This window comes from Galeopterus variegatus, unplaced genomic scaffold, assembly GCF_000696425.1.
Source record: "Galeopterus variegatus unplaced genomic scaffold, G_variegatus-3.0.2 Scaffold2437, whole genome shotgun sequence".
Taxonomy (NCBI): Eukaryota; Metazoa; Chordata; class Mammalia; order Dermoptera; family Cynocephalidae; genus Galeopterus; species Galeopterus variegatus.
Window position 1 is genome coordinate 173,048 of NW_007728548.1, and position 26,752 is coordinate 199,799.

The 26,752-nt window shown below is 33.9% G+C and overlaps 1 protein-coding gene across 1 annotated transcript in view; it reads left to right on the top strand.

Moving 5' to 3' along the window:
* The window catches only part of LOC103597842 (ephrin type-A receptor 6), a gene marked incomplete at its 3' end in the record, with an annotated part of 160,094 nt that overhangs the window by 37,249 nt on the left and 96,093 nt on the right, over window positions 1-26,752 (top strand). The window contains exon 2 of the mRNA XM_008581696.1: window positions 25,726-25,790. Coding sequence (XP_008579918.1) covers window positions 25,726-25,790 — 65 coding nt within the window. The remainder of the gene's footprint in view (window positions 1-25,725; window positions 25,791-26,752) is intronic.

Consider the following 26,752-nt stretch of genomic DNA (forward strand, 5'->3'; position numbering starts at 1 on the left):
AATTGGTGTAGAGTATTGTTAAGTTCTTGTGCTTCTCTGCTGATTCTTTGCCTAGATGATCTGTCCAATATTGACAGTGGGGTATTCACTTCCCCTGCTATTATGGTATTAGTGTCTATTTCCTTCTTTAGGTCTAAAACAGTTTGTTTTATAAATTTGGCTGCTCCAGCATTGGGTTCATACATATTTATGATTGTTATGTCTTCTTGATGCATCAGTCCTTTTATCATTTTGTAGTGACCCTCATTGTCTCTTTTTATGGTTTTTAGTTTAAAGTCTATTTTGTCAGATATGAGAATAGCTACTCCAGCTCGTTTTTCTTTTCTGTTTGCATGGAAGATCTTTTTCCATCCTTTCACTTTTAGTCTATGTGTGTCTTTATGGGTGAGGTGGGTCTCTTGTAGGCAGCATATAGTTGGGTCCTCCTTTCTAATCCAGTCAGCCAGTCTGTGTCTTTTGATTGGGGAATTTAAGCCTTTTACATTAAGAGTTGTTATTGAAAAGTGTTGATTTATTCCTAGCATTTTATTGATTGTTGTTTGGTTGTCTTAGGTGTCTTTTGTTCCTTGCTTTCTGATTTACTGTTTATTTTCTGTGTTTGTTGGTTCCTTAGGTTGTAGATAGCCTTTTTGTTTGTTTGTTTTCTCTTCATGAATGCCATTTTTATTATACTAGTGGGTTTTGATTTTTCTTGGGTTTTTATGGCAGTGGTAGTTATTTTTCAGGTACCAAACCCAGTACTCCCTTGAGAATTTCTTGTAAGGGTGGTCGTGTGGTGGTGAACTCCCGCAGTTTTTGTTTGTCTGAGAAATATACTATTTGCCCTTCATTTCGGAAGGATAGCCTTGCAGGGTAGAGTATTCTTGGCTGGCAATCTCTGTCTTTTAGTATTTTGAACATATCATCCCATTCCTTTCTGGCTTTTAGGGTTTGTGATGAAAAGTCTGATGTTAGCCTGATTGGGGCTCCCTTATAGGTGATTTGACGCTTCTCTCTTGCAGCTTTTAAGATTCTCTCTTTGTCTTTGAGTTTTGCCAATTTGACTATAACATGTCTTGGAGAAGACCTTTTTGGGTTGAATACGTTTGGAGATCGTTGAGCTTCCTGGATCTGAAGATCTGTGATTTTTCCTATGCCTGGGAAGTTTTCTGCCAGTATTTTGTTGAATATGTTTTCAATACATTCTCCTTTTTTCTCCCCTTCTGGAATACCCATGACTTGGATATTTGAGAGCTTAAGGTTGTCTAATGTCTCTCTCAGATTTTCTTCAATGTCTTTGATTCTTTTTTCTTGTCTGCTTGTGTTATTTCAATCAGTCCATCTTCAAGTTCAGAAGTTCTCTCTTCAACTTCCGCTATCCTGCTGCTTAAACTCTCCATTGTTTTTTTTATTTCGCTGAATAACTTCTTCAGTTCGGCAAGTTCTACTACATTTTTTTTCAGGGCATTGATTTCCTTGTACATTTCCTCTTTCATGTTCTGTATACTTTTCCTCATTTCATCATGCTGTCTAGCTGAGTTTTCTTGTATCTTGTTCAGTTTCTTTAGAATTATCACTCGAAATTCCTTGTCATTCATTTCAAGGGCTTCCTGTTCTATAGGATCTAGAGTTTGAGATTTATTAACTTTTGGTGGTGTACTTTCTTGGTTTTTTGTATTTCTGGTACCTTTTTCTTGATTTTTATTCATTTTGGCTGGGGGTTTCATAGTGCACAGTTTTGACCCTGTTGGCTGACTAAGGTGTGGCAGTGTTTGTCAATTTGGTATGGCTACCTCTGTGACTGCTCAGTTGGCCTCTAGTGTCTTGTGTGTGTGTTTGCCTCGGGTCTTGGGCCTCTCCGGGGAGCCTCCTCTCTGGTCAGCTTGGACTCTACTGGGCTGCTGGATCCCCGGATGGTACCGCAGGGAGTGTGATCTCTTTTGAGCTTCCACTTCCCGTGTAGAACTTCTCTCTGTTCTGTGCGCTCTGGCCCTGGGTTTTGGATCACGCAGTGGTGGCCCCACAGGGTATGTGTTTTCTGCCGAGTCTCCGCCTTCCTATTCGGACGTTTCCCCGCTCTGTGCGCACTAGGTGGGGCTGTTGGACCTTGCCGAGGCGGCCCGTAGGGTGTGTGTTTTCTGCCGAGTCTCCTCCTCCTTAGCCGGACGCCTCCCCTCTCTGTGCGCTCAGTACTGGTCTGGGGCGTGTCTTCTGCACCCCTTGTCTATCAGCCAGGACTTCAAGCTCCTGCTCGGCACCGCCCCCCACCCCACCCCGGAAGACTTTCAGGTATCTGCTAGGTGCAGATTGCCGGTCACTCTGGGTGCCTTTGTAGCACTGAATAGGGCTTTCTCTGGACTTCTCACCTTCCTCCTGGTATTGCGGTTATTTGTGTAGTTGCCTTGTCTCCCACGTATAGTGTGTTTTTTTTTTTTTTAACCTGTTCAAGAATTTCTTGAGATTGGGTAAATTGGCCATGTTTATATCCTTAAAAAATAAGATACATTTCATGCCAGACTAGATTGTATTCATTTTCTTTATTCTTAGATCATCTGAATAGCCTTTTGCTCATATTTCTTATAAAATTTTCTAAAGTTAGTAATCCAGTTTAAACACATATGAAAATATTGGGGTCCAGACCTTCTCAAATGACATAACTGTCATTTTGCTTTTAGGCCTACATAACACACATAGTAACTGCTTTCCCCAGAATAATTTGAAAAAAATGGAAATTTACTAGGTGAAAATGTATGCTTATCAAAAGTTAGAGTTGTCTTACTGAGCAGCCTTCAAAGCTGAAGTAAATAAGACACAAAGTTTACCTTCCTAGCAGGCTTTAATTCAGAAATTGCTGACCAAATACAAATGTCCATAGCCTTCTTTCATAAGATTTGTTCGTTATCTTGGTCCAGTTGAGAAGATTAGCTGTGAAATATTGTAAAATTATCAAGTAATGGCTTTAAAAAGTGCCAGCTTAAATATTTTATTGTTCAATAGAAATGTGGATGTCTTTGGCTTGGTATTTATTCATTTCGCACTGTGGGAGATTAGGCAGTAAAATGGGACTTCTTATAAAATCAGATTAAATTAAAATCAAGTTTTACGATATTTTATTTCTAGAATTCTAAATAAATATTAAGGTATTTATTTTGTTGGTTTTATGTCACGAAAATATTCATATAAAGTCATGTAAACTGTTAGTTATGTCTTGCTATGTTATTTTTTAATAGCTGCTTATTAGACCCTTCAAGCAGAAAACGAAGAGTGCAGGACTTTTCTAAAATCTCAAGTCTTAGAAATCACTTTCTCCCTTCCACTCTTCTTGTATTACAGGCTGCTTTATTTCCTTAACTCTTAAACTTTCCTGTTCTCTTGTCATTCACAAGATCAGAGAGCCCTTAAGCATCCTTGTTAGTTTCTCAGGCAGCAAGACCAGCTTGTGTTAAATTCAGATGCTTGTGCCTCTTATTAGCTGTGCTTCCTGCAGTTTATTTACCTCTTCAGGACTTCCATTTCTTAACTGATAAAGTGGGGGTTGGAATAGGACCTTTTAAAAAAATAAGTTTGAAATAAATGGTAAATGAGTTAATGTACATAATGTATTCACAGCAGAGTGCTTGACACAGAATCATTGAACAACTGTGAGCTGAAATTTTATTACAATACAGGATTTTAAAATAAGAATCAAATTTAGATGCAATTCCAAGGCCAAGAACAATATACAGGTGCCAATCAATGCCTTCAAATCCTAAAATGAAGTACTAGATCATACCCCGTGCAGCTCATATCTAAAAGTTTTTGAAAAATCTGTTTAAAGCATTTGAGATGTCCAGTTTCATGTAATGCAAGTGATTGAGTTTGGGGAGATTGGAAGGAATTGTGTTTTGGGGTGAGAAAGGGATGCTTTAGTGCAGGGGATACCAAGGGGAGGGTCCAAAGGTTAATCTGTGTTGTAATTTGGGTAGCATGAGGATGGTGGGAGAGTCTGTGACTAGGTGGCTTGATGCAGGAGAGCAGAAGCAGAAGCAGGGCTGCCCTTGGCGGGAGCTCCATAAACTTGTGTCTTGGGGTCAGAGGTGCACATTCCACTTCCTAGATATGCGCTATAAGGAACAGATAGTCCTGGAATCCTTTAGAAAGGGTATTGCTTGGGATGCACAAATGGCTTTCTGGTAGGATGATGTGATCTTGAGTTGGGGAGAAAGTTGGAAATGGCTAACTGGAAGAGGCATAGAATTGGCATTTCCCAACAGGAGAATTTCCTTAAAATGTGTGCATAAGAAAGAGTCAGCTTTGACCATCTTCTAATCCCAGAGGACACCAAAGCTAGATCAAGACTGATCTAGTCATGAAAAACTGTATCTCTGTGTATTCACCCCCTGGTCTGACCTTGATGAGGGAGATATAGCAGCCAGTGAGTGGTAGATTAAAAGGAGAATCTAACCACAACCCCTTCCACACAGCAAGCTTCCAGGCCAAAGCAAAATCAAATTAATGGAGGAGGGAAGTGCAGAGTTGTATGAATTTTGAAATTTGGTTATTTTCTTGTACTAAATATTCTAAATTTTTGAAATAGGACTATAAAAGCATGGTAAACTAATGCTACTGCCTGAGATTTCATTGCGGGATGGGATGAACTTAGCCCACAGAGATTTTTTGAAGAGAGAGTGGCAGGAAAATAAAATTAAATTAAAAGTTTGCAAAAATAAATACAGCAAATGAATATGTAAATTATAAATAAAAATATTAAAGTTTTAAAAATGAAATTATCAGTTAATGTAATCAAATATACCCTTTACAACTATGTGATGTAGTCATAGAAAGTTTATATCTTATTGCCCTCCAAAAGCATGAGTATGGTTAAGAGTATGGAATATTCTAGAAGTTAAGAATATGGAATTGTTATGGCACAGTGGGAAAATCCATATACCTGGGGTCAGAGGTATGAATTTTAATCTGGTGCTAACACTAACTACTGGAGTGATCTTCATTAAGTCTCCTGATATTTCTGGTTCTTCTATTCCTCATGTGTGATATGAAGTTATATATTTTAGAAAGTAAGAGTACAGATCTGAGTGAGTGCAAATTATAAAGATGAGCAAATATATAAACTCTAATGATGGACAAATATAAAGATAATATAAATGGATATGTGTTTCCAATGAGAAGCAAAAATTGACTTAGACATATTAAGTATGTTTAGACGAGGCAGATTTTACTGTGACCTTGATCAGTTGGGAGAATTTTTTATGCCCTGGCTACTATCATTTCTCATGTAGACTCTTACGATAGCCTTCTGATAGGTTATTATGCTTGGTACTAGAAATAAGTTGATGAACAAGGTGAGGAAGGTCCCTAAACTTATGAAACTTAGTCTCCTCAAGGAGATAAATGAATAGATGATTACAATACAGTCATGCCTTTTGGTTATGAACAGTGTGTTAGTTTAAGGAGGACTATTAAATATGCCACTTCCCCACCAGGAGTGAGGGATATCAGAAAATGTTTTTAACAGGAACTGGCATGTAAACTGAGACTCAGGGTAAGTACGTACTCAAAACAATGAGAGAATACTAACTTGTGGGAAGGCTTAAAGGGTTTGATGTTTTTGAGAATTTGAAATAAATTCAGTAAGGCTTGGAGCACTGAGTTTGAGGGATGGGATGGTGGGAAAAAAGGCTTGGGAAATAAATGTCAAGATCTGTCGGTTCAGCCGGCGGCTGACCCGAACAGGCATAGCCTCATTATCAGTCTCTCCCTTGGTGGGTGAGTGAATTGCCCAGATTCCTCTTTCCCTCTGGTCCCCGTTGGGAGGAGACAGGGGAAGAGAGCCGTGAAGAGAGGTGAGCACAGCCGCCGGCCCCAACCAGCCCATTAAAGGACACTCAGACATGGCAGGGGTTCTGTCAAGCAGTTCCGTTTATTATCACACAAGCACTTGCTTTTAAAGGCAAATGGGGAAGGGAGGTTTTTACATCCTCCAATCAGCTTAAAGTTTACAGAGCATGCATCCTGTCTCAATGCCTAGCTATTGCAATCACGCAGTGTTCACAAGCGAGGAAGCACGTATTTGGCCAATAAGGGCTAAGGCAAGGTTCCTGCAGACACTCCCACCCTACTTCCTCCTGGTGCCATCTTAGGCTGCCACGTTAATACGCCCTTGTGGGCCCATAATGATGCCACTTGTAATGTCACTTAAGGTGGCGTTAGTTTTTAAGGCCCAACAAAGATCCTGCAGGGACAGAGAAGCATAATGTCGGTCACTTGAAAGTTGCTCAGAATATTTGTTGAGTTTAGGTATACTGGAAAAAATGCCATCTTCAAGAGGAATTTAAGTAAAGAAAGGCTTCATGAATAAATAAATACTTGTCTGTATTGTTTTTAAAATTGATCAGATGTTTTAGCTTAGTTTTATCATTGTTATTGGTGGTGTGGTAGGAACATTCCTTTATAATGTATGATATTTTGGAGTTTGCAGCAACTGGAGTATTAATTTTCTATAAAAACCAGAAATACCTGTTCACGAGTTTAGAACTACATCGATAGTGTGTTCATCGAAGCTTAATCATCTAGACAGGATGAAGTCAATTGTATCTCTAAGTCTCTCAGTTCCAGGAGTTTGGATCAGTTTATTAAATGTTCTCAGTCACTCTGTTTTTCAGGATTTTACATAGTAGCGTATATTACTTAGTTTTGAAGTATCTTGCTTATCCCCCAAAATCACTTCATAATACAGAATGGTTGCTCTCTGTCAACCTTTTGCCCTCTGTTCCATATTTATTACATGCCTCCTGCAGTTCTTGGGTTTACAGACTGCTCGGTAGATGGTTGACAAAGGTAAGGAGGCAAGTAACTGTCCCTGTTGGTGTTTCTCACATCCATAGCTTCCTTGCCTGGGATTAGGATCTTAAACAGAACTGTTTAGTTAACAGGTTTTTTTTACAGGTGTTTTATGGAATTGCTTTAAGTCCCAAAAGTGTTTTAAGATAACATCATCCATTTATCTGTAAACAAGGTAACTGGGATATCATTGTCTTCATAATAGAGGGTATAGTAGGTAATTGCCACTGACCCCATGATCTGAGTAACCTACATCTTGCTGAGTATTGTTTTAGCTCCTCTGCTGAGAAGAAAGGACTCCATCCTCAGTAATAATGTGAGATCTTGGCTGTACAGGGACTTCCATACTTCTCTGTATTCAGTTTTCTCCTCTAAGGCACAAAGGCATATCATCAAAATTTATTACCACCCCAGAGCAATAATAGGTGTGGAAATTTTTTTAATATTTTGTTTTATTTTCTGAGGTTTCAATATATCTAGTGTCTAATAAAAGTAACTTTACAGGAAGTTCAAATTTATATAAAAACTTAACAAAATAGGAGCTCTGTTAAAGGTATCATTCTGGCCTCTTGAAGATGAAAGTGTCAAATCAGTAGGATCCCTATATTTAACTTCTAAGATGTTGTATCCACTTTTATAGCTCTTTTTAAATGCTTTTAAATGCCATTTGATGTTCCTTTTCTTAGCCATTTTCCAACCTCAGTGGCCATAATGCATTGACTATTTTCTGTCAAGAGCACCACCTCATTTATTTTATTCAGGAGAGATGGTTCCTGTTGTTCATAGGTTTCCTTTTTCTTATATTTGAAGTGGTCTTCACCTTATTCTTTCAGATTAGTTGTATATGTGTATTTTTTTCCTCCTAATGATTTCCTATTGAAGTTTATTTTGCTTAAATTGTCAAAACTCCTGAATCATTATGATTTCATTTCAATATGAGTTTTTTCCCCCTTCTTTTTTCATCCCCGTATGATGAGGATTTCAAGATTATTATTGTGGCTTTGTCAGTGCTTTAACGCTGCTCTGGTAATTTGCTTTGATACAATCTGATACAAAAGCACAAAGTTCTTTTATTATTCATTGCTGTTGGAACACTGGATTTACAAAATCATAGGGTCTTAGCTACTCCCTCTCCAATGTACTTTTCTTATTATTTTGCAGTTACTGAAAGTATACTATGTATTTTGTTTGTGTGCTCTCAGTTATTCATTTTTATCTACATTTTGACCCACTTGCTAACTGCAGAGTTATATGTATCTAATTATTCTAAATTTCTCACCTGTTCATTTTCATTTTGCTGTTCTATCCAATTCATATTTAAGGACTTTTTAAAGAGCGGTTTTAGATTCACAGCAAAATTGAGAGGTTATTCACTTTTCAAATAATCATGGGGAAGAGTGTAAGAATTAAAAGATACAGTTCTGGCGGTCAAGAAATTTAGAGTCTGTGGGAGAACAGTTACACGAAGAAATACATACGTTGTGGTAAAGTAAGACAATTACTGCTAGTGAAGTATATACAAAGAGCGTACAGCTTTTGGAGTAGAGTAGGGAAGGTTCTCTGAGAAATCACATTTAGGCTAAGGTATAAATGGTGAGTAGGAGTCTGCTTGTGGAAGAATATATTCCAAGAGTATATTCCAAGAGAAAGAGGCAAGAATATATTCCAAGAATATATTCCAAGAGAAAGAGGCAAGAGTATATTCCAAGGAGAAAGGAATGACATGAGTGAAAATGTGGAGAGGTGAGAATGCTAGGTGAATTTGAATATTACCAATATAGGGCCGACCCGGTGGCGCACTGGAGAGTGCGCTGCTTGGGCTCCCGCCGAGGGTTCGGATCCCATGTGGAGACCGGTTCCCGCTTACTGGCTGAGCACGGTGCGGGCGCAACACCGAGGGTTGCGATCCCGTTACCAGTCAATAAAAAAGACAAAAAGGAGGGGGAAAAAATATTACCAGTATATCCAATTAATGTAGGATGGGGATGGGGTGCTGCAGAAGGAGAAGATGAAGTTGGACATGTAGATGGGACTGAAGCAGGGAGTGTTCTGCATACAATTCGAAGGAATTCAGATTTCCAAGCAATGTTTTCAAGAACATTTTAATATAGAATGTTAGCACAAATTTAATGAGGAGAGGTTTTAGTGTCAAAAAAAGTTAAGGGAATACTAAGTTAAAAATAATTAAGTGATATTTATTTATGATATCATGTCCTCTCAAATTTATTATTATGTAGTTCATACCATGAATCTAAAAGTGATATGTACAATAGTTCAACTCTATCTAATCATGACTCCCTTTATAGAGGCTTTCCATGAGCCTGAAGTCTAAATTAGATTCATAGTACTTTTCATAATATATAATTATATATTTATTTTATACTTTCTGCTTACTTTCACTTTTTTATATTAGATTATCATCACCTTGAAGACAGGGTCTATGTTTATTTTGATTCAACTTTATACTCATAACCTGGTAGAATATTACATATACATACATATATAATATATATATACATATACATATATATATATATAGTGAAGAAATAAATGACGCACATTTGTAGCAAATATTTTAGAAGAATTTTGTAAGTGATAAGGGGAAATTTGAAGAGAGAATCAAGAATTTTGAACAAAGAATGGAGAAATCAGATTTTTTTTTTTCAGGCAGACCACTGGAGATGCACTGAGTTTGATGAGAGGAACAGGACCAAGAAACCCTAGTCCAGTTGAGAGATGGAATATGTAAGCGATGGAAAACCATAGATTTGAAGGTGCTTTAGGAAGTTCACTGTATTAGTTGTCTCTATTGCTGCTATAACAGATTACCACAAATTTAATGGCTTAAACAACACAAATTTATTCTTATAGTTTTTTAGGTTAGAGGTATGACATGGGTTTCCCTAGGCTAAAATCAAGGTATTAGTGAGGCTGTGTTTCTTTCTGGAGAGTCTAGGAGAGAATTTATTTCCTTTCCTTTTCCAGCTTCCAGGACTGCCCACATTCCTTTGCTTGTAGCTTCCTTTCTCCATCTTCAAAGCTGGTGATGTTGTATCTCTCTATGCCTTTCTTCTGGAGTCATATCTTCCTCTGACTCTGTGGCTCTCTCTTCTACTTTTAAGGATGCTGTTATTACATTGGGCCTACCCAGATAATATAGGATAATCTTTCTATTTCAGGTTAGCTGATTAGCAACCTTGATTTTATCTGCAACCTTACTTTTCCTTGTCCTTGTAACATAGCATATCCACAGGTTCCTGGGATTAGGATGTGGACAACTCAGGGAGGCCATTTTTCTGTCTACAAGTCCAGTTGGCAAACTGATAGGTTCATTTTGAATGGTGAAGGATGAGTGAAGGATGGAACTCAGGTTTGCAATTTGAGTACCTGTGCAGATGCTGGGTGCCAGTTACTGAAAGAGAGAAATCAGGAAGTGGAGCCCATTACTTGGGAAAACAATGAGCTCAGATGTGGACATGTTAATTTAGAGGCCTCTGAATTGTGTCTGCAGCATTAGAAAGGTATTTATGCTGGACATACAGTTTTGGAGGTTGATAGCATTGGAAAAATAGTTGAAATCCCAAAACTGATATATTTTCTCTGAAAAGTATGAAGACAGAGAAAATAACAGATTTCTGAAGAATGTACAATTGTGCATTATTCAAAACATGGTAGTTTTAGGGTATATGATGAAATAAAACACATGGAGGTAGAAGAAAACTATTAAGATAAGTTACTCAGGAACTATTTTCATTGAGAAATCAATGGTTTAAATTTTTTTTAACTATTCTTATTCTTGGTCAGTAAAAATAATAACTGCAGTGTATTTTCCTCTGTAAAGGGCAACCTAAGACACAAGCAGTCTGGCCACACAATTGTGGACTCCATGCTTAAAAGTTTAGATTCTTCCCTAGATCATGGGCATGGTTAGTAAATGTCATTCTCTCCTTACTTGAAAATAAAAATCAATCTAGAGCATTGGGATTTTATTCACATGTAAGAATCCTTCTTGGAAAAAAATTAACATACTTTCTAAGTTAAGCATGTCTATGGATAGAACCAATTTTCTTTCCAAAAAATCAAAATTAGGCCTTTCAAAATTTAGCCAATAAAAGGTAGGCTTTGACTATGGAAATTGTAACATGTCTTGTGAATAGTGTTTGAAATGCCAAACATGTAGTTGGCAATATGTATGTATATTTGAAAAACAGTTTTCTTTAAGCAGAAGAACTTCTCAGTGTTTCTTCAGCACTATTCAAATTTGAGAGCTTTAAAATGGGTAGGTAAAATTCTTTATTCCTTAAATGGAAATAGATCTAGAGGATTTAAAAAATGTAAAACAGGGTTACTCCTTTCCAGTAACTTACTACTCTCCAAGAAATCTTTGATCTATAATTTAGTCTCTTGAATGGATTTACATGTGGGGAAGGCAATTCCCTGGGGAGACAAATCATCAGTGAATAAATTGTCCTTCTTATTTATAAATTAATTTCCTGTATGCCTGATTAGCAAGAATTAGCCTCCTAAAATATGATTACTTTTCCTTGGAAGGATAAAAAATTGAGCTTCTCAAACATGAAACTCAAGGACAGAATTTGGATCCTGGTGACTACACCAAAAGAGTTATTATATATTTATACATTTATTGCTATGATCCATGTCTTGGGTAATCAATAAATTAAGAAAGATGATCAGTGTTTTATGAAAGCCTGCATCTGCTTTCTTATTCTTAATTATACTTGGGAAACCCGTTTTGAATAAAATATTCTCCATTTGCCTAAATGTTAAAATGCCATTATCATTTCTGTTGCATTTACTTTATTGCACAAGGCCCTGATGATAAACAATTTGACAATAGTACTTAATGACTTGTCTTCCCCACAGGGTAATGGTGATAATGCGTTTTTTTTATTATTTTATTTTTTATGCCAACCATAAAGCTTCCATCTGTCATTCTTTCCTGCATACTGAAGCCATGCTATTCTTGGCATGGGTCACATTTGTAAATGTTTCCTTTATGAACCATTCCTCCTCCTGCCTTCTCTACAGTACAGAATATGCTGAAAAAGATCAGCTGTCTTGCACAGTTCACATGCCTTTTAATTTGGCATTAACATTCGTTCTGACATTTCCTCAATGTTTTCCAGTAGGAAGATGTCCTCATAATTCTTAAGACTTTATTTATCAAATAATTGTGCTAAAAGATGTTTAATGTGTAAATGATATGACAACTGGTTGTGTTAATATTTTATTTGTCTTCACATTTTTCCTGCCCATATCTCTTGTTATAGACTGCTCCACAGGCAATGTTGCTGCTACTATTCAATTTACTTATTCAGAAGACAACACACATTCTTTAGGCAGTCAAGAATGTTGAAATTATGGTAAATGGTTAGGAAATTACATTTTTATTTAAATTATTCTCTTGTAGCATCTCCTCAGAATGTATAATATTATAAGAATAGATTATCAGGTTTCATGGCCTGATATCCATGTTTTATGAGGAGTTGATTGTGAAATCTGAGTATTCGTGAGTAGAGTTTAGTTAGGTACTTTAGAGAAGAGTCTTCAGTATTGGTAGTTTGCCTTCACCTTTTTTAGAGACTAAAGGAGCTAGAGTATTGGGTAATATTCTGGAATCAGCTGGAGAGAAGGGACAGAGGAATCTTAGAAAAAACAGCATTGCCCTTAGATCTATCCTGAGGACTCCTAGAGTGGATCAATTAACAAGAGAAACTCAAATGGTGAAGAGGCAATCATGACCTATGACACAATTAGCAAACTTCTGTCTCTTAACACTTGTTTTTATTTACTAAGCCATGCTACCCTACTAGGGTGGCTAACAAGATCACAATTTATTGAGAGCCAGGTTAGGGTAGATACTAAGGCTTACAGAATTACTTCGTTTAGGCAGAGCAACTCCCAACAGTTGGTAGTAAAAGAATTATGATTTGGCCAAGATTAAACAAGCACACAATACTAAAGCCAAGTATGGAACCCAGGAAGTAGATGGGAGAAAATATGATCTAAACAATGAGTAATTTCTTGGGACATGATAGAAGTTGGAGTTATAGGAATTTTATTTCAATATATTTCTATGAAAAATTGTTTCTGTGTTGTGATTTTAGTTATTCCATTAAAGAATCCAAAGTCACTGTCACCTGAAGGTGCCACAATCAATTCAGATTTAACTTGGATAAAGAAATAATGCAGAAGAAATAAGGGAAATGAGTATTCGTATGCACATTTGTATGCTATTTTAGTTTAATTGTTTTCTTCGTATGATGTATGCTTTCTTGGGGCATCTGGTAAAAGAAGGATAAATTGAACACTGTGCACAGTTAGGGATGGGGATAGATGCAGAGTTTGGACTGAGAATAAGCAGCCTGAGAGCATTGCATGCTGAAAGGGTTGGGGCCAAGTTGGAGCAATGGAGAGAACTCCAATAGATACAGTTGTGTGTCTTCTTACAACCTATCCTATGCTCAAAACAAATATTTACTTTGATTTTATTTTTTAGAGACCACTTTGCCCTTTAGCTACTAATACCTGCCTTCCTACTTATCCCATTTTTTTTTTTTTTTAGTAGTTGGTTAACAGTGTTTTTTTCCATGACATGAGTTTCCTTCCAATTCTCCCTTCCATTGTCCCCATTCATTCATTCATTTTATTCAACACATACATAGCCCTACACACCCCCATACAACCCACACATCCACCCCCCTCCCACCCACACACAGTTGCTGCCCTTGAGGAGCTCATACTCTTTTGGCAGAACTAATTTTAAGTTAAAATAATCTTGATAATTATGGTATCTTGATTTGGCTGTAATTTCAATGGAAAAAATAATTCTGTCATTTCAGAATTATTTAACATGTATGTATTTGTTTCAAAATTATGGTGACAAAATTAAGACTTTTACCTGATAATTTCTTATGATAATTTCTTATTTGTGATGACTAAAGCTTGGACTAGAAAAATGTTTACTTCAAATAATGTTTAATTCTTTTCTTTTTTTTTTTATCTCCCATTCTATGTAAAACGCACTTTTTCTTCAGACAAATTTAGCATTTTTTACATTGGGGATTATTTTGGAGAGTATCCTACAGGTAGAAAATTATTATTTCCCTTCCTGTTGACTACAGGGATGCATTTCTACAATCTATTCAGTTCCTGCCACTTCTGTAGAAACCGAGATAAGTGGTCCAATTACTGACATTTTTGATGGTAATGTTGATGATGTGATATGGGATATCTGCCCTTTTAGAATAGCAATTTATTTCTACACAATCTACTAAATAGCTGCAGCCTTTTCTTGTCTGCACCTTCTAAATAAGGACATTTTAATCTGTCCTGCTGTTTACATGTTTGAATAAACTATGGCATATGGGTTGATACAAAAATCTTAACAGTGGAAGTGATAAAATGACAACTGGTACTCCTTGAAGGTAGACATTGTATCTTACAGAATTTCTGTATCCTACAATGCCTAATATAGTGTCTTAAATATAACAGAGACTCAATAAATGTTTGTTGAAATAACATCAGAATGTGGTATGTAAAGCCAAGTAACATTTCTGTGACTTCATATAGCTTAGTGAGGGAAGTTAAAATCTATTTCCACTATATCCATGTAGTTTAATAGAGGGAAAAACAATGCTGCAGGAAAAAAAATTTTCCTTCCATTTTCAAGACAAAGAAAATGACTGACTTTTACTCATGTAATTTTTTCTTAGACTAAAGTAAAATTTGTTTTATATTTCTCAATACAAAGCCATTACTGTTTCTTTTTAAAGTAAGGGTTTCAGTAGTTTTTAGACCTTTCATCATATAGAAATGGTTTTTAACTGAGATGGCCATTATATTGTAGATAAGACTCTCAAATAAGTAGTCATAATCTCTTTTACCAGGGCTATAAAAATGATTTAAGTGTATTTCAGACCTTAAGTTTAATGATATCCTTACAAAAAAGAAATTGGAAAGTGTCCAAAGCCCATGAAAGACAAGTGGGAAATGTAAGAAAGGATAGAACTAGAAAGGCAAGAAGCATCTTTGATGCTGTTTAAGCAATGGGGAGCAAGTTCAGTAGTTTGGGCTAAATTGGGCACTTAAATGTGAGGGACGAGAAACTCATAACGTTTATTAAACAAACTTTTAAGATTAGCAAATCCAAGACTAAAGCCAAATAATCTTTCCTACCTATTTAAACTCTGTGTAATTGAAACACGTGCAAATAATACAGATTCTAAATGAGGCTATCTAATTTATGTATTTTCCTTCCATTTTCAAGACAAAGAAAATGACTGACTTTTACTGAAGATGTCAAAACGGAGGAATGATGTACTTCTATTAATTAGGAACATGCCAAAGTTCCTTTCTTTTTGTTATTTTTTAACCATAGAAATCTTCTGAGATAACTCATTGGTAAGTATTAATGACCTTGCTCAGAAGCACACCTTGTGGTAGATCAGTTCCATGCCTGTGTTCTCCTCTAGTCTCTGTGGTAAGTGTAGATATTGGCAGATTTTAGGAATGATTATAAGGCAGAAGCAAATAAAGCTGCATCAGACAGGGTAAAGAGCTATAGGTTCTTGGACAGAGTGATACGGGAAGGTGTGAAAGTGAAGATGAACATTAGTAGTTATATTTTTAATCAACTATTTAACCGTTCATTATTTGGATAAGATTTTAAGTGGCAGTTCTTTCTCTGTAATGTAACTTACCTTCTAAATAATGGCAAATTAGTCCATTTGATTTATCCTCAAAGTAAGTTCATTAGGTACAATGTTATATAGCATGATTATTTTTTACCCTCTTTTCTATTTAAGGTAATAGTGAAGGAAAATAATTTTTGGTTTTTATAGCTTATTTTTCTATCAGAACTAAAAAGGAGAGTCTGTTTTCTAGAAGGCATGGAGACAGAAGTTTGAACATGATTCTGAAAAATATATTTTCTGTTAGAGTAGAAAGCTGAAGGGTATAAGTTCAAAAGTTCTAGATTTGATTTTATTCTCTAATTTGAGAGAGCTGTGTAACCTCACTATGTTTGTATTACCTTATCTTTCACAGTAGGATTTCTAAACTCTCATATAACTAAAGGAGTAGATTAAATTAATCATGAATACCACCTATATTAAAAACAAGGGAAAAAGCAACAACAGAAATAAGAAAAACAAACACAACAAAACAAAATGCTATAAGTACTCCTAATGAACAAATATTGATCTCAACATCTAGATAAAAGTAGTTTCATTATTTTTTAAAGCTTTATTTTATTTTTAATTGACACATAATAGTTGTACATATTTATGTGTACGATGTGATGTTTTGATACATGTATACATTGTGTAATGAACAAATTAGAGTGATTAGCAAATTCATCACCTCAAATATTTGTCATTTCTTCATGGTGAGAATATTGAGAATCCTCTCTTTTAACTATTTTGAAGTGTACAATATATTATTGTTAACTACAGTCACCCTACTGTTGCTTTGCCTCCCGCAGATTTGTCACCCCTTTTCCCCTGGGTGACGGAGCTGCCAAAGATTACTCAAAGCCCATCTCTTTTGAGCAGTGAAAAGCCCCAGAAAGGGGTTAATCTCCCAGAACCCTCAAGATAGAGGCATTCCTTCCATTTGGGAAAATTAACCATGAATTGGGGTTCTCTTCCTGCATTTATTCTCCAGACCAAGAAGTTACAGGAAGAGACATAGGTGGGGTTTTGCTAAGTACAGTTTAACAAGTTTTACAATAGAAGCTGGTAACATTCAGTAAAAAAAAGTCAGATGACATTCTGTTAGGCAATTAAGTGATCCACTAACAAAGTCTTGATTTAGCCGACATCCCTTTTTCCTCTAGCAGCTTTTTAGTAACCTTATATATCAATTAGTAACTTGTCTGTCTTAGAACCAGCAGCCTTGCTGTGTTATGATTCTTATCTTGCAACAGAGACTCAATGCCCTGGGGGATATTTCCTGTCCTTTGCAAGGTCAATATCTGAAACTGCAAGGCTTTGGAAAACCAGGCCCTGTGAGGTATATTTGCTTTATGAATCCTCTACAACCCTACTGTGCAATAGAACACCAGAATCTATTCCTCTTATCTAAACTGCAGCTTTGTATCTATTAACCAGCCTCTCCCCTTCCCCTCATTATTTTTAAGAAGGATTGATTCTCTTTGGAAGATGTTGCTTTAAAAATAATACCAGTACACAGAGGGATATACCATGCGTAAACATTATAATCCAGTGTTTATTTAAAGCGATCTTCATTAGATTTGGGGGAATAAAATATTGATTCCAGCTTTATGTAAGAGTTGTACCCATAATACGTAGATATGGAAGTAAAAATTTTTGGTTTTTACCAAAAAGTGATATGCAATTATGTCAAAACTGGATTAGATAATTTGATAATCTGAATGTCAGTTTAAAGCATCTAAACAGTATGGCACTCAAGTGAGCAACTTCCAAAATGTAATGCATAAAGGCACATGTTTGTTTATTTATCTGTAATTTCAGGTATTCTCTGATTGTATCTGGTCATGATGTCAGAATTATTTTCTTTGTTTATTTGCTTGTCTTTTAGAGCTATCGGAGGTGGTAGGGTGTGCTACAGTTAGTGGAACACAAAACTATCATAAGCCTCTATTATGGCTGTGCTGTAACTAAGTGACCTAGTAACTTCCTTTACCGTGCTGGACATTAAAGTCTCTATTGAATGATTCTGTGAAGAAATGCCTTTTTTTTTCTTTTTGCATGAAGTCTGTTAGAGAAAGTTCCCAAACATGTATTTATATTGTGTGAACTTTTAAAAATAGTAATAAATCTTTGGACTCATTTCACATGCCATTAACTTCAATTTTTACAACAGAATTATCCTAAAAGAATAGCTACTTCCTTAATGGGTTGATTTACCCCCTCGTTTAATTTTTCAAAATGGTATATAAATAAAATCTCATCCTGTTTTTATTGTGCAGATTGAATAAAGATGATCTATTATGTACTATAAACCAATATGCCAATTTAAAACTAATATCCCTTAAATTTACTAAAAGGAATATAGATAAAAACTTGATAAATTATTAAAAACAAGGAATTAGTACTGAGCTTTTTAGTTTTATGTACTTATTACTTTCATATATAATCCAATACTATCAAACTTCTCTATATCATTTGGTAATTTCTTTTAAAACACTATGAAATTTTCTTATAATTTTGAAAGGAATTAGCAAAGGAAACACTAATAAAATATATTTTCAGAAGGAAATATAATATGCTGGAATTTTTTCTCTAAAAGCTAATAGGAAGATTGTAGTTTAGAACATATTTTATCTGTTATGTTGCTTTTTAAAAAAATACATATTTTTAAAAACTATTTTGATAGCATCAGCCTACTATTTGTTTTTTGGTTTATCCAACTTCTCATTTATTATAAGAATAAATAACTATATTTTAATTTTTAGCCTTTACATAAGTAATAGGCCATAATATTGTTATTTAAAACATTACCATTAAATTAAAAATAAAAAAGTATTAACTTGCTACTGAAGTTAATATTGATATAATTCTTTTTTCCTCCTACTGGATTTACAGTATTTTTGCACACTGGTAGGGACTAGATAACTTTTGTTTAAGGCCAGCAGGAGGAGCTCTCACCTTTCTGGGATCAATGTAATTAGTTTGCCTTCAAAACCTGAATTTGTGGGGGTTTTGTATGTGAAAAAACTGATAAAAAATTAAAACATCTACCACATAGAATGGTATTAAAAATCTCAAAAATCTCAGTTTTATGTTAATATAAACTATTATTCACTCGTCTGAAGTATTCTTAGGAATTTTTTAAAGGTATAAATGCAGTTTAATGAAAATAAATCAATTAGGTAAATATTGTTTCTGAAAGCTACTAAGAAACAAAAAATTCTTCTTAAGCATCTACACTGCTGTAAGTACATATTTTCCTTTTTATTTGTTTTGAGATAAATATACTTCACAGGTTATTATATTAAGAACAAAGCAGCTTTATTGTTTTCGAAAGAATAATAATTATTTCAATCAATTAATTAATTAGTTTGCAATAACTTCTATACAAGATTTATGAAAAGTAAATTTCTGTTGATAGACTTTAATACATATTAGAGATTTTTGAGTGCTCCACTCTAATAAACACCTTGATTTTAATGTTATTATTTGTAGGAGGTACTGATGAATTTTCCTTAGAAATCTTTGATGAGAAATCTAGGATCAAAATTATAGCTATTTAAAAATCAGAAAAAATAAATATTGGTGTTTTTCTACACCAACAAAGAAAGAAGAAAAATAACACTTTTTAAAAGACTTAGAACAGGTTGTTTGAGAATCAGTCATCTTGGTTAGAATCTACATCTACTGCTTTGTGATTTCAAAGAAAATTATCTACCTCTCTGAGCCTCAGTTTTCTCATCTGTAAATTGAGTACTAAAAAAAAAAGAAAAAGTAACATGGAGCTAATATCCAAAATGTGCAAGGGACTCTTACAATTCAATAGCAAAAATAAATAACCCAATTAAAAAATGGGCAAAGGACTTGAATAGACATTTCTTCAAAGAAGACATACAAATGGCCAACAGGTTTATGAATAGATGCCCAACATTACTAATCCAGAAATGCTAATCGAAGCCATCATGAGGTATCAACTCACACCTGTGAAGAAGGCTGTTATCAAAAAGGTGAAGGATAGGTGTTGGCGAGGATGTGGAGAAAAGGGAACTCTTATACATTGATGATGGGAATGTAAATTGATATAGGCATTATGGAAAACAGAATGAAGTTTACTCAAAAAATTAAAAATAGAACTACTATATGATCCAGCAATCCTGCTTTTAGGTATATGTTAGAAAGAATTGAAATCAGGATCTCGAAGAGATAACTGCACTTGCATTTTCATTGCAGCATTATTCACATTATAAAGTTTCAGTTATGCAAGATAAATATGTTCTAGACTTCTGCTGTACAGCAGAGTGTCTGTAGTTAATAATACTGTATTGTGCACTTAAAAATTTTGTTAACCTCAGTTCTCAAGGTCAGTTTATTATTGTGGTTGTCCTTCCTTTTAGCACCCACTTATGAGTGAGGATATGTGGTATTTCTCTTTCTGTGCTTGGCTTGTTTCTCTTAACATAATTCTCTCCAAAACTTCTGCTGCTACAAAATTCATGCTGCTACAAATGAGAGAATTTTCATTCTTTCTTTTAATGGTTGATTAGTATTCTGTTGTGTATATATACCACATTTTCCTTATCCAGTCATCCATCAATGGATATTTAGGTTGGTTCCATATCTGGGCTATTGTAAACAGAGCTGCAAAAAACATGGGAGTACAGATATCCTTTTGACATGACGATTACCATTCCTTTGGGTATATACTCAGTTGTAAGGATTGTTGAATCTTATGGTGGTTCTATCTGTATTTGTTTGAGAAACTTCCATACCATTTTCCATAATGGCTGTACTAAATTATAGTCCCACCACCAAGAGCAATATAAGGGCTCACCTTTCTCCAAATCCTCACCAGCATTTGTAGTTTTGTCTTTTTGATAATAGTCATTCTAACTGGGGTGAGATGATATTTCAATATGGTTTTGATTTGCATTTCCCTGATGAGTAGTGAAGTTGAGCATTTTTTTCTTATACTTCTTGGCCATTTGTATGTCCTCTTTTGAGAAATATCTATTCAGCCCCTTTGCCCATTTTTAAATCTGATTATTTTTTTTTACTGTTATTTGAGTTCTTTGTATATTCAGGATATTAATCCCGATTGTCAGATGCATAGCTTCCAGATATTTTCTCTCATTCTGTAGATTTTCTTTTTGCTCTGTTGATTGTTTCTTTTGCTGTGCATAAGCTTTTAAGTTTGATATAATCCAATTTGTTTATTTTTTTCTTTTGTTGCTCGTGCTGTTGAGGTCTTATTCATAAAGTTTTTGCCCAGTACTACATCCTGAAGTGTTTCCCCTATCCTTTTCTTTTAGGAATTTTATAGTTTCAGGTCTTATATTTAAGGTTTTAATCCATTTGTATATGGTGAGATGTAAAGGTCTAGTTTGGAAATTTGGTTACTAGAGGTGGAGAAGGGGAGGTGGAGGGGAGTTAGCGAGAAATCGGTTAAGAGACACAAGGAATTATTATGTTTTTTAATGATGAACATGCTAATTATCCTGATTTGATCATCACACATTGTACAGATATTGATATTGGACTCTGTACCCCATATATGTATAATCAATTATGTTTTAATAAAAATAAGTAAATAAATAAATACAAAAAAATGATATGGAAGGATGTGTTTAAGTTATATGCAAGTACTAAACCACTTTATATGAAGGACTTGAGCGTCGTTGGATTTTGGTATCTGTGGCTCTTAAAACCAATCTTCCATGGATAATGAACGATGAGGGATAACTGTAATACAGTTTGTAAAGATCGCCTTGTAAGATGTTTTATATATAAATGGCTGGGGTTTAAAGAGGCCAACTCTCAAGTATAAAGTATACAGATGACTGAGGTAGAGAATCAAGGTTATGGGTAAAGAGAGTTTTATACTTGAATATGAACACTTTAAAAAAAATCATAAATAGTTAATTTTTTTTAAAAAAGAATCTGTTGAGAGGATAGATCTCATGTTGTATTCTTATCCTACCCGTCATAAAACCCCCAAAATAAAATGAAACAAAAAAAGGGGCAGGAGGAAACTTTCAAAAGTGGTAAGTATTTTTATTATCTTGACTGTGGTAATGGTTTCATGGATATATGCGTATATTCAAACTCATCAAATTGTTTACATCAAATATGCGCAGTTTCTTATATATCAATTATACTTCAGTAAAACTGTTAAAAAAAATAGGATCATCAACAATTAAAACTGTTGACTACACCGTAGAGACAGCAGTGACTTAAAAGAGAGTTTAGATCCTTGTGAAAATAGACAAAAACTATGTATTTTACAAAAATCACCAGATCATCAATGAAGGGTGATTAGGTAAAGATCTACTTAAAGTGGAGAGACCCTTATAGGACAATTTGGAGATTACTTGAACAAGAGAGAATGTATATAGAAAGCCATTACAACAGTAACAGAATTAGTATCATTATATTCTCAGCCTACTAGGGAAATAATTAAGTATTTCAAAAATATAAATGTGCTAAATGTGTAACATTAAACTTTTGAGTGCCCAAAGTAGATATTGATATTTTTTTACTTCTGAATTCTTTTGAACAGTGTATACCAAAAATCAAAAGAACTTTTAATTGATAACAAGATAAGCTTATGATTTTGAATATTTATTATAGTGATATATCATTTATATATCACCTTTTTCTCTAACATATGAAATTATTTTTGTTACACTGAAGGAACCCAGATGCCATCACGTGTGTGTGTGTGTGTGTGTGTGCATACATGTGTATATGTATGTGTATGTATATCTTATCCTTCCTGTACTTTATCTATTACTTCTGTTACTTCCAGGCCATACATGTGTATATGTATGTGTATGTGTATGTATATCTTATCCTTCCTGTACTTTATCTATTACTTCTGTTACTTCCAGGCTTGTTAAAATTCTGTGTTAATAAGAAAGACTTTTGAAAATCTCTGGCCCTTTATGTCTTCTTTTATTTCTTCTTATAATGTTAGCAGCCATGGGAAACCATTAGCTAAATATATTAATTCATTAGGAGTAGCAAGTGGTATAGCCTAATTCAGTCATTCCTTCTTCATTTCTTAACTGGAATATTTCAATAAGAGAAATGTCATTTCATTAACTTTTTTTTATTCATTAGTAGTTCATATAGAAAAAGCAAAATAAGTTTTTTATTCTTTTCAGTTTATTTACCAGTTTAAAAAAATAATGCTATACTGGCGTTCTACAGAATTACAAAAGATATATTTTATTATTATAAATTCATGGGTTTAAGCATATTTGACTGTGTCAGTTCTTTACAGTAATTAACCTTGTGTATGGTCAAATTATCCATTTTTTGCCAGTGGAAGCCTATGCAAGTTGGTTCCTGAGTCCTTTTAATGTGTCTCTAGTAAACATTGATATCCTACCTATTTTCTGGTATAAGAACTATGAAACACTACCAATGGAGTTGTCTTTCAAAAAAATAAAAATAAAAATAAATGGAACCTGAATCTGATCAAGCCACTGGATATACTTATATCTACCAATTTAAAGTACAGGGAGTGGGGGAGTATGTTCAATGATATGATCAGTGAGGAAAATCTAATCTACACTGTGGGACAACATGACTTAGTTTTTTATTTTATTTTTTCCCCCCAATAAGTCAATTTCAAGTAGTAAGAAAGATAATTGGCTAGACATTAAGGAAAATGCATATTAAAACAAAAATGAGACACTGTTGCACACCTCTTAGAATGCCTCCAGAAAACTAGGCAATACGAAGTCCTGGTATGTGAAGGAACTGGAAAACCACTCATTCTGCTATTAGGAATGTAAAATTGCACAGCAGTTTTAGAATCCAGTGTGACAGTTTCTTAAAAATAAATAAGCATTTTCTGTATAACCTAGTAATCCTACTCCTAGTTATTTACCCTGGAGAAATGAAAGCAGGTATATATGAAAGTCTACATGAAATTTTATAATGACTTTATATATAATGTCCCCAACTGGAAATAGCTCACATGTTCATAAACTAGGGAATTCCATATAGTGGAATACTTTTCAGTTATAAAAAGGAACTGACTGTTGAAACATGCAGCAATATAGATGAATCTCAAATGCATTCTGCAAAGTGAAAGAAAACAGGCTCGTAAGCCTGCATGCTATATGATTTCATTCATTTGACATTCTGAAAAAGGCAAAACTATAGGAACAGATATTAGATTAGAGGTTGCCAGGGAATCACGTGGGAAAGGGATTACAGCTTAAACAATCACAAGGAATATTTTTTAGGTTATAGAAATATTCTGTAGCTTAATTTATAGCCATGTTGACGGGATGTGGGGTTTGTTACAATTTGCAAAATGTACATTTAAAAAGTGTGAATGTCATTTTAAGTAAAACATACCTCAATAAGTCTAGCTGAAAAAAATGAATTTCATTTTAAGTAAAACATACCTCAATAAGTCTAACTGAAAAAAATATTATGAGGGAGCCTATAGATTTAAAAAATGTTTAAAGATTAATACCAACACATTGTGTAATGTACAGCATTTATTTGGGTCTTGCTTTCCTGTTAAATGAATTGAGACAAGAAAGAATATTAAACACTGGCTGGATATTTGATTACATTAAGGAATGACTTCATATTAATTAAGAGATTGTAGTTATATTGAGTCCTTTATTTTAGAAGTACACTCTGAAATTTTTACAGATGAATGATATGATTACTGGAATTTGCGTCAAATAAATTTTGCAGTGGCAGAATAAGTAAGCAAGTATAGATGAAACAAGAGTGGCCATAAATTGGTAATTATTGAAGCTGAGTGTTTAGTATATGAAGGTTTATTCTGTATTTTTTAAAATATGTTTGAGAATTTTTCACAAGAAAAATTAATTAAAAATTACCACTCAGTTTTACAAATGTTATGTTTCGTGAATAGTTTTCAACTGTGCTAAAAGAATATTCTGAAGTGAGCAAGTAGAGTTTATTCCAACAATTTAAGGTTAGTTTCATATTTTAAAATGTATAAATAAAATTTATGACAGTGATTCATCTAAGAAAAACCACAGAATCCTTTTAATAGACACTAAATAGCAGATGCCAAATATCATATGAAGGCATTTTTTAAAACTACAAATAAAAAACCCCACTTCCTTAAAAAGATGAAGCACAAAACTAATGATCAGGCACAAAGGCATTGTTTCTCAGAGTGTGGCTCATGGCATCTGAGGGCCTGGGAAGTGCTAGTTAAATATAAAGATCTGGTGAGTCATGAGCATTATATATCTACCTACTGGAAACACTACAAAACAATCCTCAGTTATCTCCATCTGTCTTTCCAGCATCGTTTCTATTCTCCTACTTCCTCAAAATAATCCCCACTACTAGTCCTCACTCCAGCTACTGAGAACTGATTTAGTTACATCTCAGTTACTTATAGAAAGTACTCAAAAAGAAAAAAAAAATTCTTATCACATCTGATTGAAGACCCCCTCATCCTCATTCTAGCCCAGCTCAAATTGCATTTATCTCCTTTGTGAAGTCCTCCCAGACCTGCCCTCTCAACCTTAGCCTAACTTAATTGGTAGGGTGTTATATAGTCTTTGATTTTAGAATTTAACAGAACATGTTCTTATTTGTTTACAGGTCTGTCTTTTCAGCCAGATTAAAAATTACTTTTGGTCAAGGAAAAAATATGCACGATTTTTATTTTTGTTTTTGCGTCCCTTAGCAATAAGTACATTACCTAGCACATATGATAATAATGAATTATACTTTAAAGATGGTAGGTTTATTAAAAATGAGTTGTGTTCATACTTTGCCCATTTTATATAAGAGCATTTAATAACACAAAAAGAAAGTAAAGAAGCCTGCATTAATACAGTTTTTTCTTTCTTTAATGTAGCATTAAAAAACAATATGTGAAAGGGGGGAAAGCAAAGAGAGTTATTTCATCAGTTTTAAAAATGACTTTTTAAATTGTTAGTTATTTTATTTAGCATTGTTAAGCAGAAATCTACATATTTAAAAATTAACTTAAACACTTTATGCATTTTATCATTACTTAATATTATATATTAATATTTAATATATATAAATAATTTTAAAAGTAAGTATGCAACTTATTAAAGTTAGGGCAATTAATAGTAGTAAGGGTAGTTGACATTAATGATTTAAATGACTTTAATATATTTTTGTATTGGTTGAGAAATTAATGTAAATTTTTTTATCTGTTTAATTCCAGTTGTGTTACTTGATACAACGACTGTGCTGGGAGAGCTAGGATGGAAAACATACCCACTAAATGGGGTAAGTTTAAATATCTTCTTAAAGTTGTCATTTTTGTTAGGTTTTTAGTCTCTTATAATAGTTAAAGGAATAGTGGATTTTTGGTTATATTTAGTACAAATTTTGGCAGATAGCTTAAATCCTATAGAAAAGATTAAAATACAATAGAACTGGTAATCAATGGGAATGATATGCAAATTACTCATTGTTCTTAAATATTGTTTATACATAGTAACATTAGAATACCTCCAATATGAATATTTTCTTTAGAAATACTTATTGTGTGTATATGTTAAACTTGATGGTCTTAATGAGTATTCCTACATACTCATTAGTATTATAATTAGAGTATTATAAGTGGATTACACAAATATTATCAATTTGGTTTTAATAGAAAATATGAGTCTACTAAAGCAGTATGTGTTCTTGAACTTGGCAAGAAGATAAATTGTAATTAGGCTTTTGTTAGCTAGGAGTTGTTTTTGAAGACTTATAAGGATGTGTAATTTACAAAGTACAGTTTTTCAGGTGCCAACATTTTAGCTATGGTTATACTTGACTATTTTTTATATGTTTTTACATATTCTGCATCGTTTTTACATTGCAATATATTTCTACTTTTTTCATGTTAATCTAAACTAAAATGGTGGTTAGTGAAGATTTTTACTTTGATTTTTGTCTAGTTAAAATATTTGATAATAGAGGCAGTCAAATGTGTACAGATACACTTAGGTTAGCTTTTCTTTTTTTTTTTCCTTAGAAATTGTATTTTTCTCTTTCATCACAATATTAGTTAATATTTTTACCTTGCTTCTTCCATCATATCTTCAAATTTAAATCTGGAAGGAGAAGTTGACCTAAACATGTTTTATTCTTGAAATCTTCCATATATTGCTGTTTGAATTTGACACTTTACATCAACAGTTACTCATTAAATGTGTGTTTTTAACTAAAAAATCTTATGAAGAGTTAAATCTTCCTCT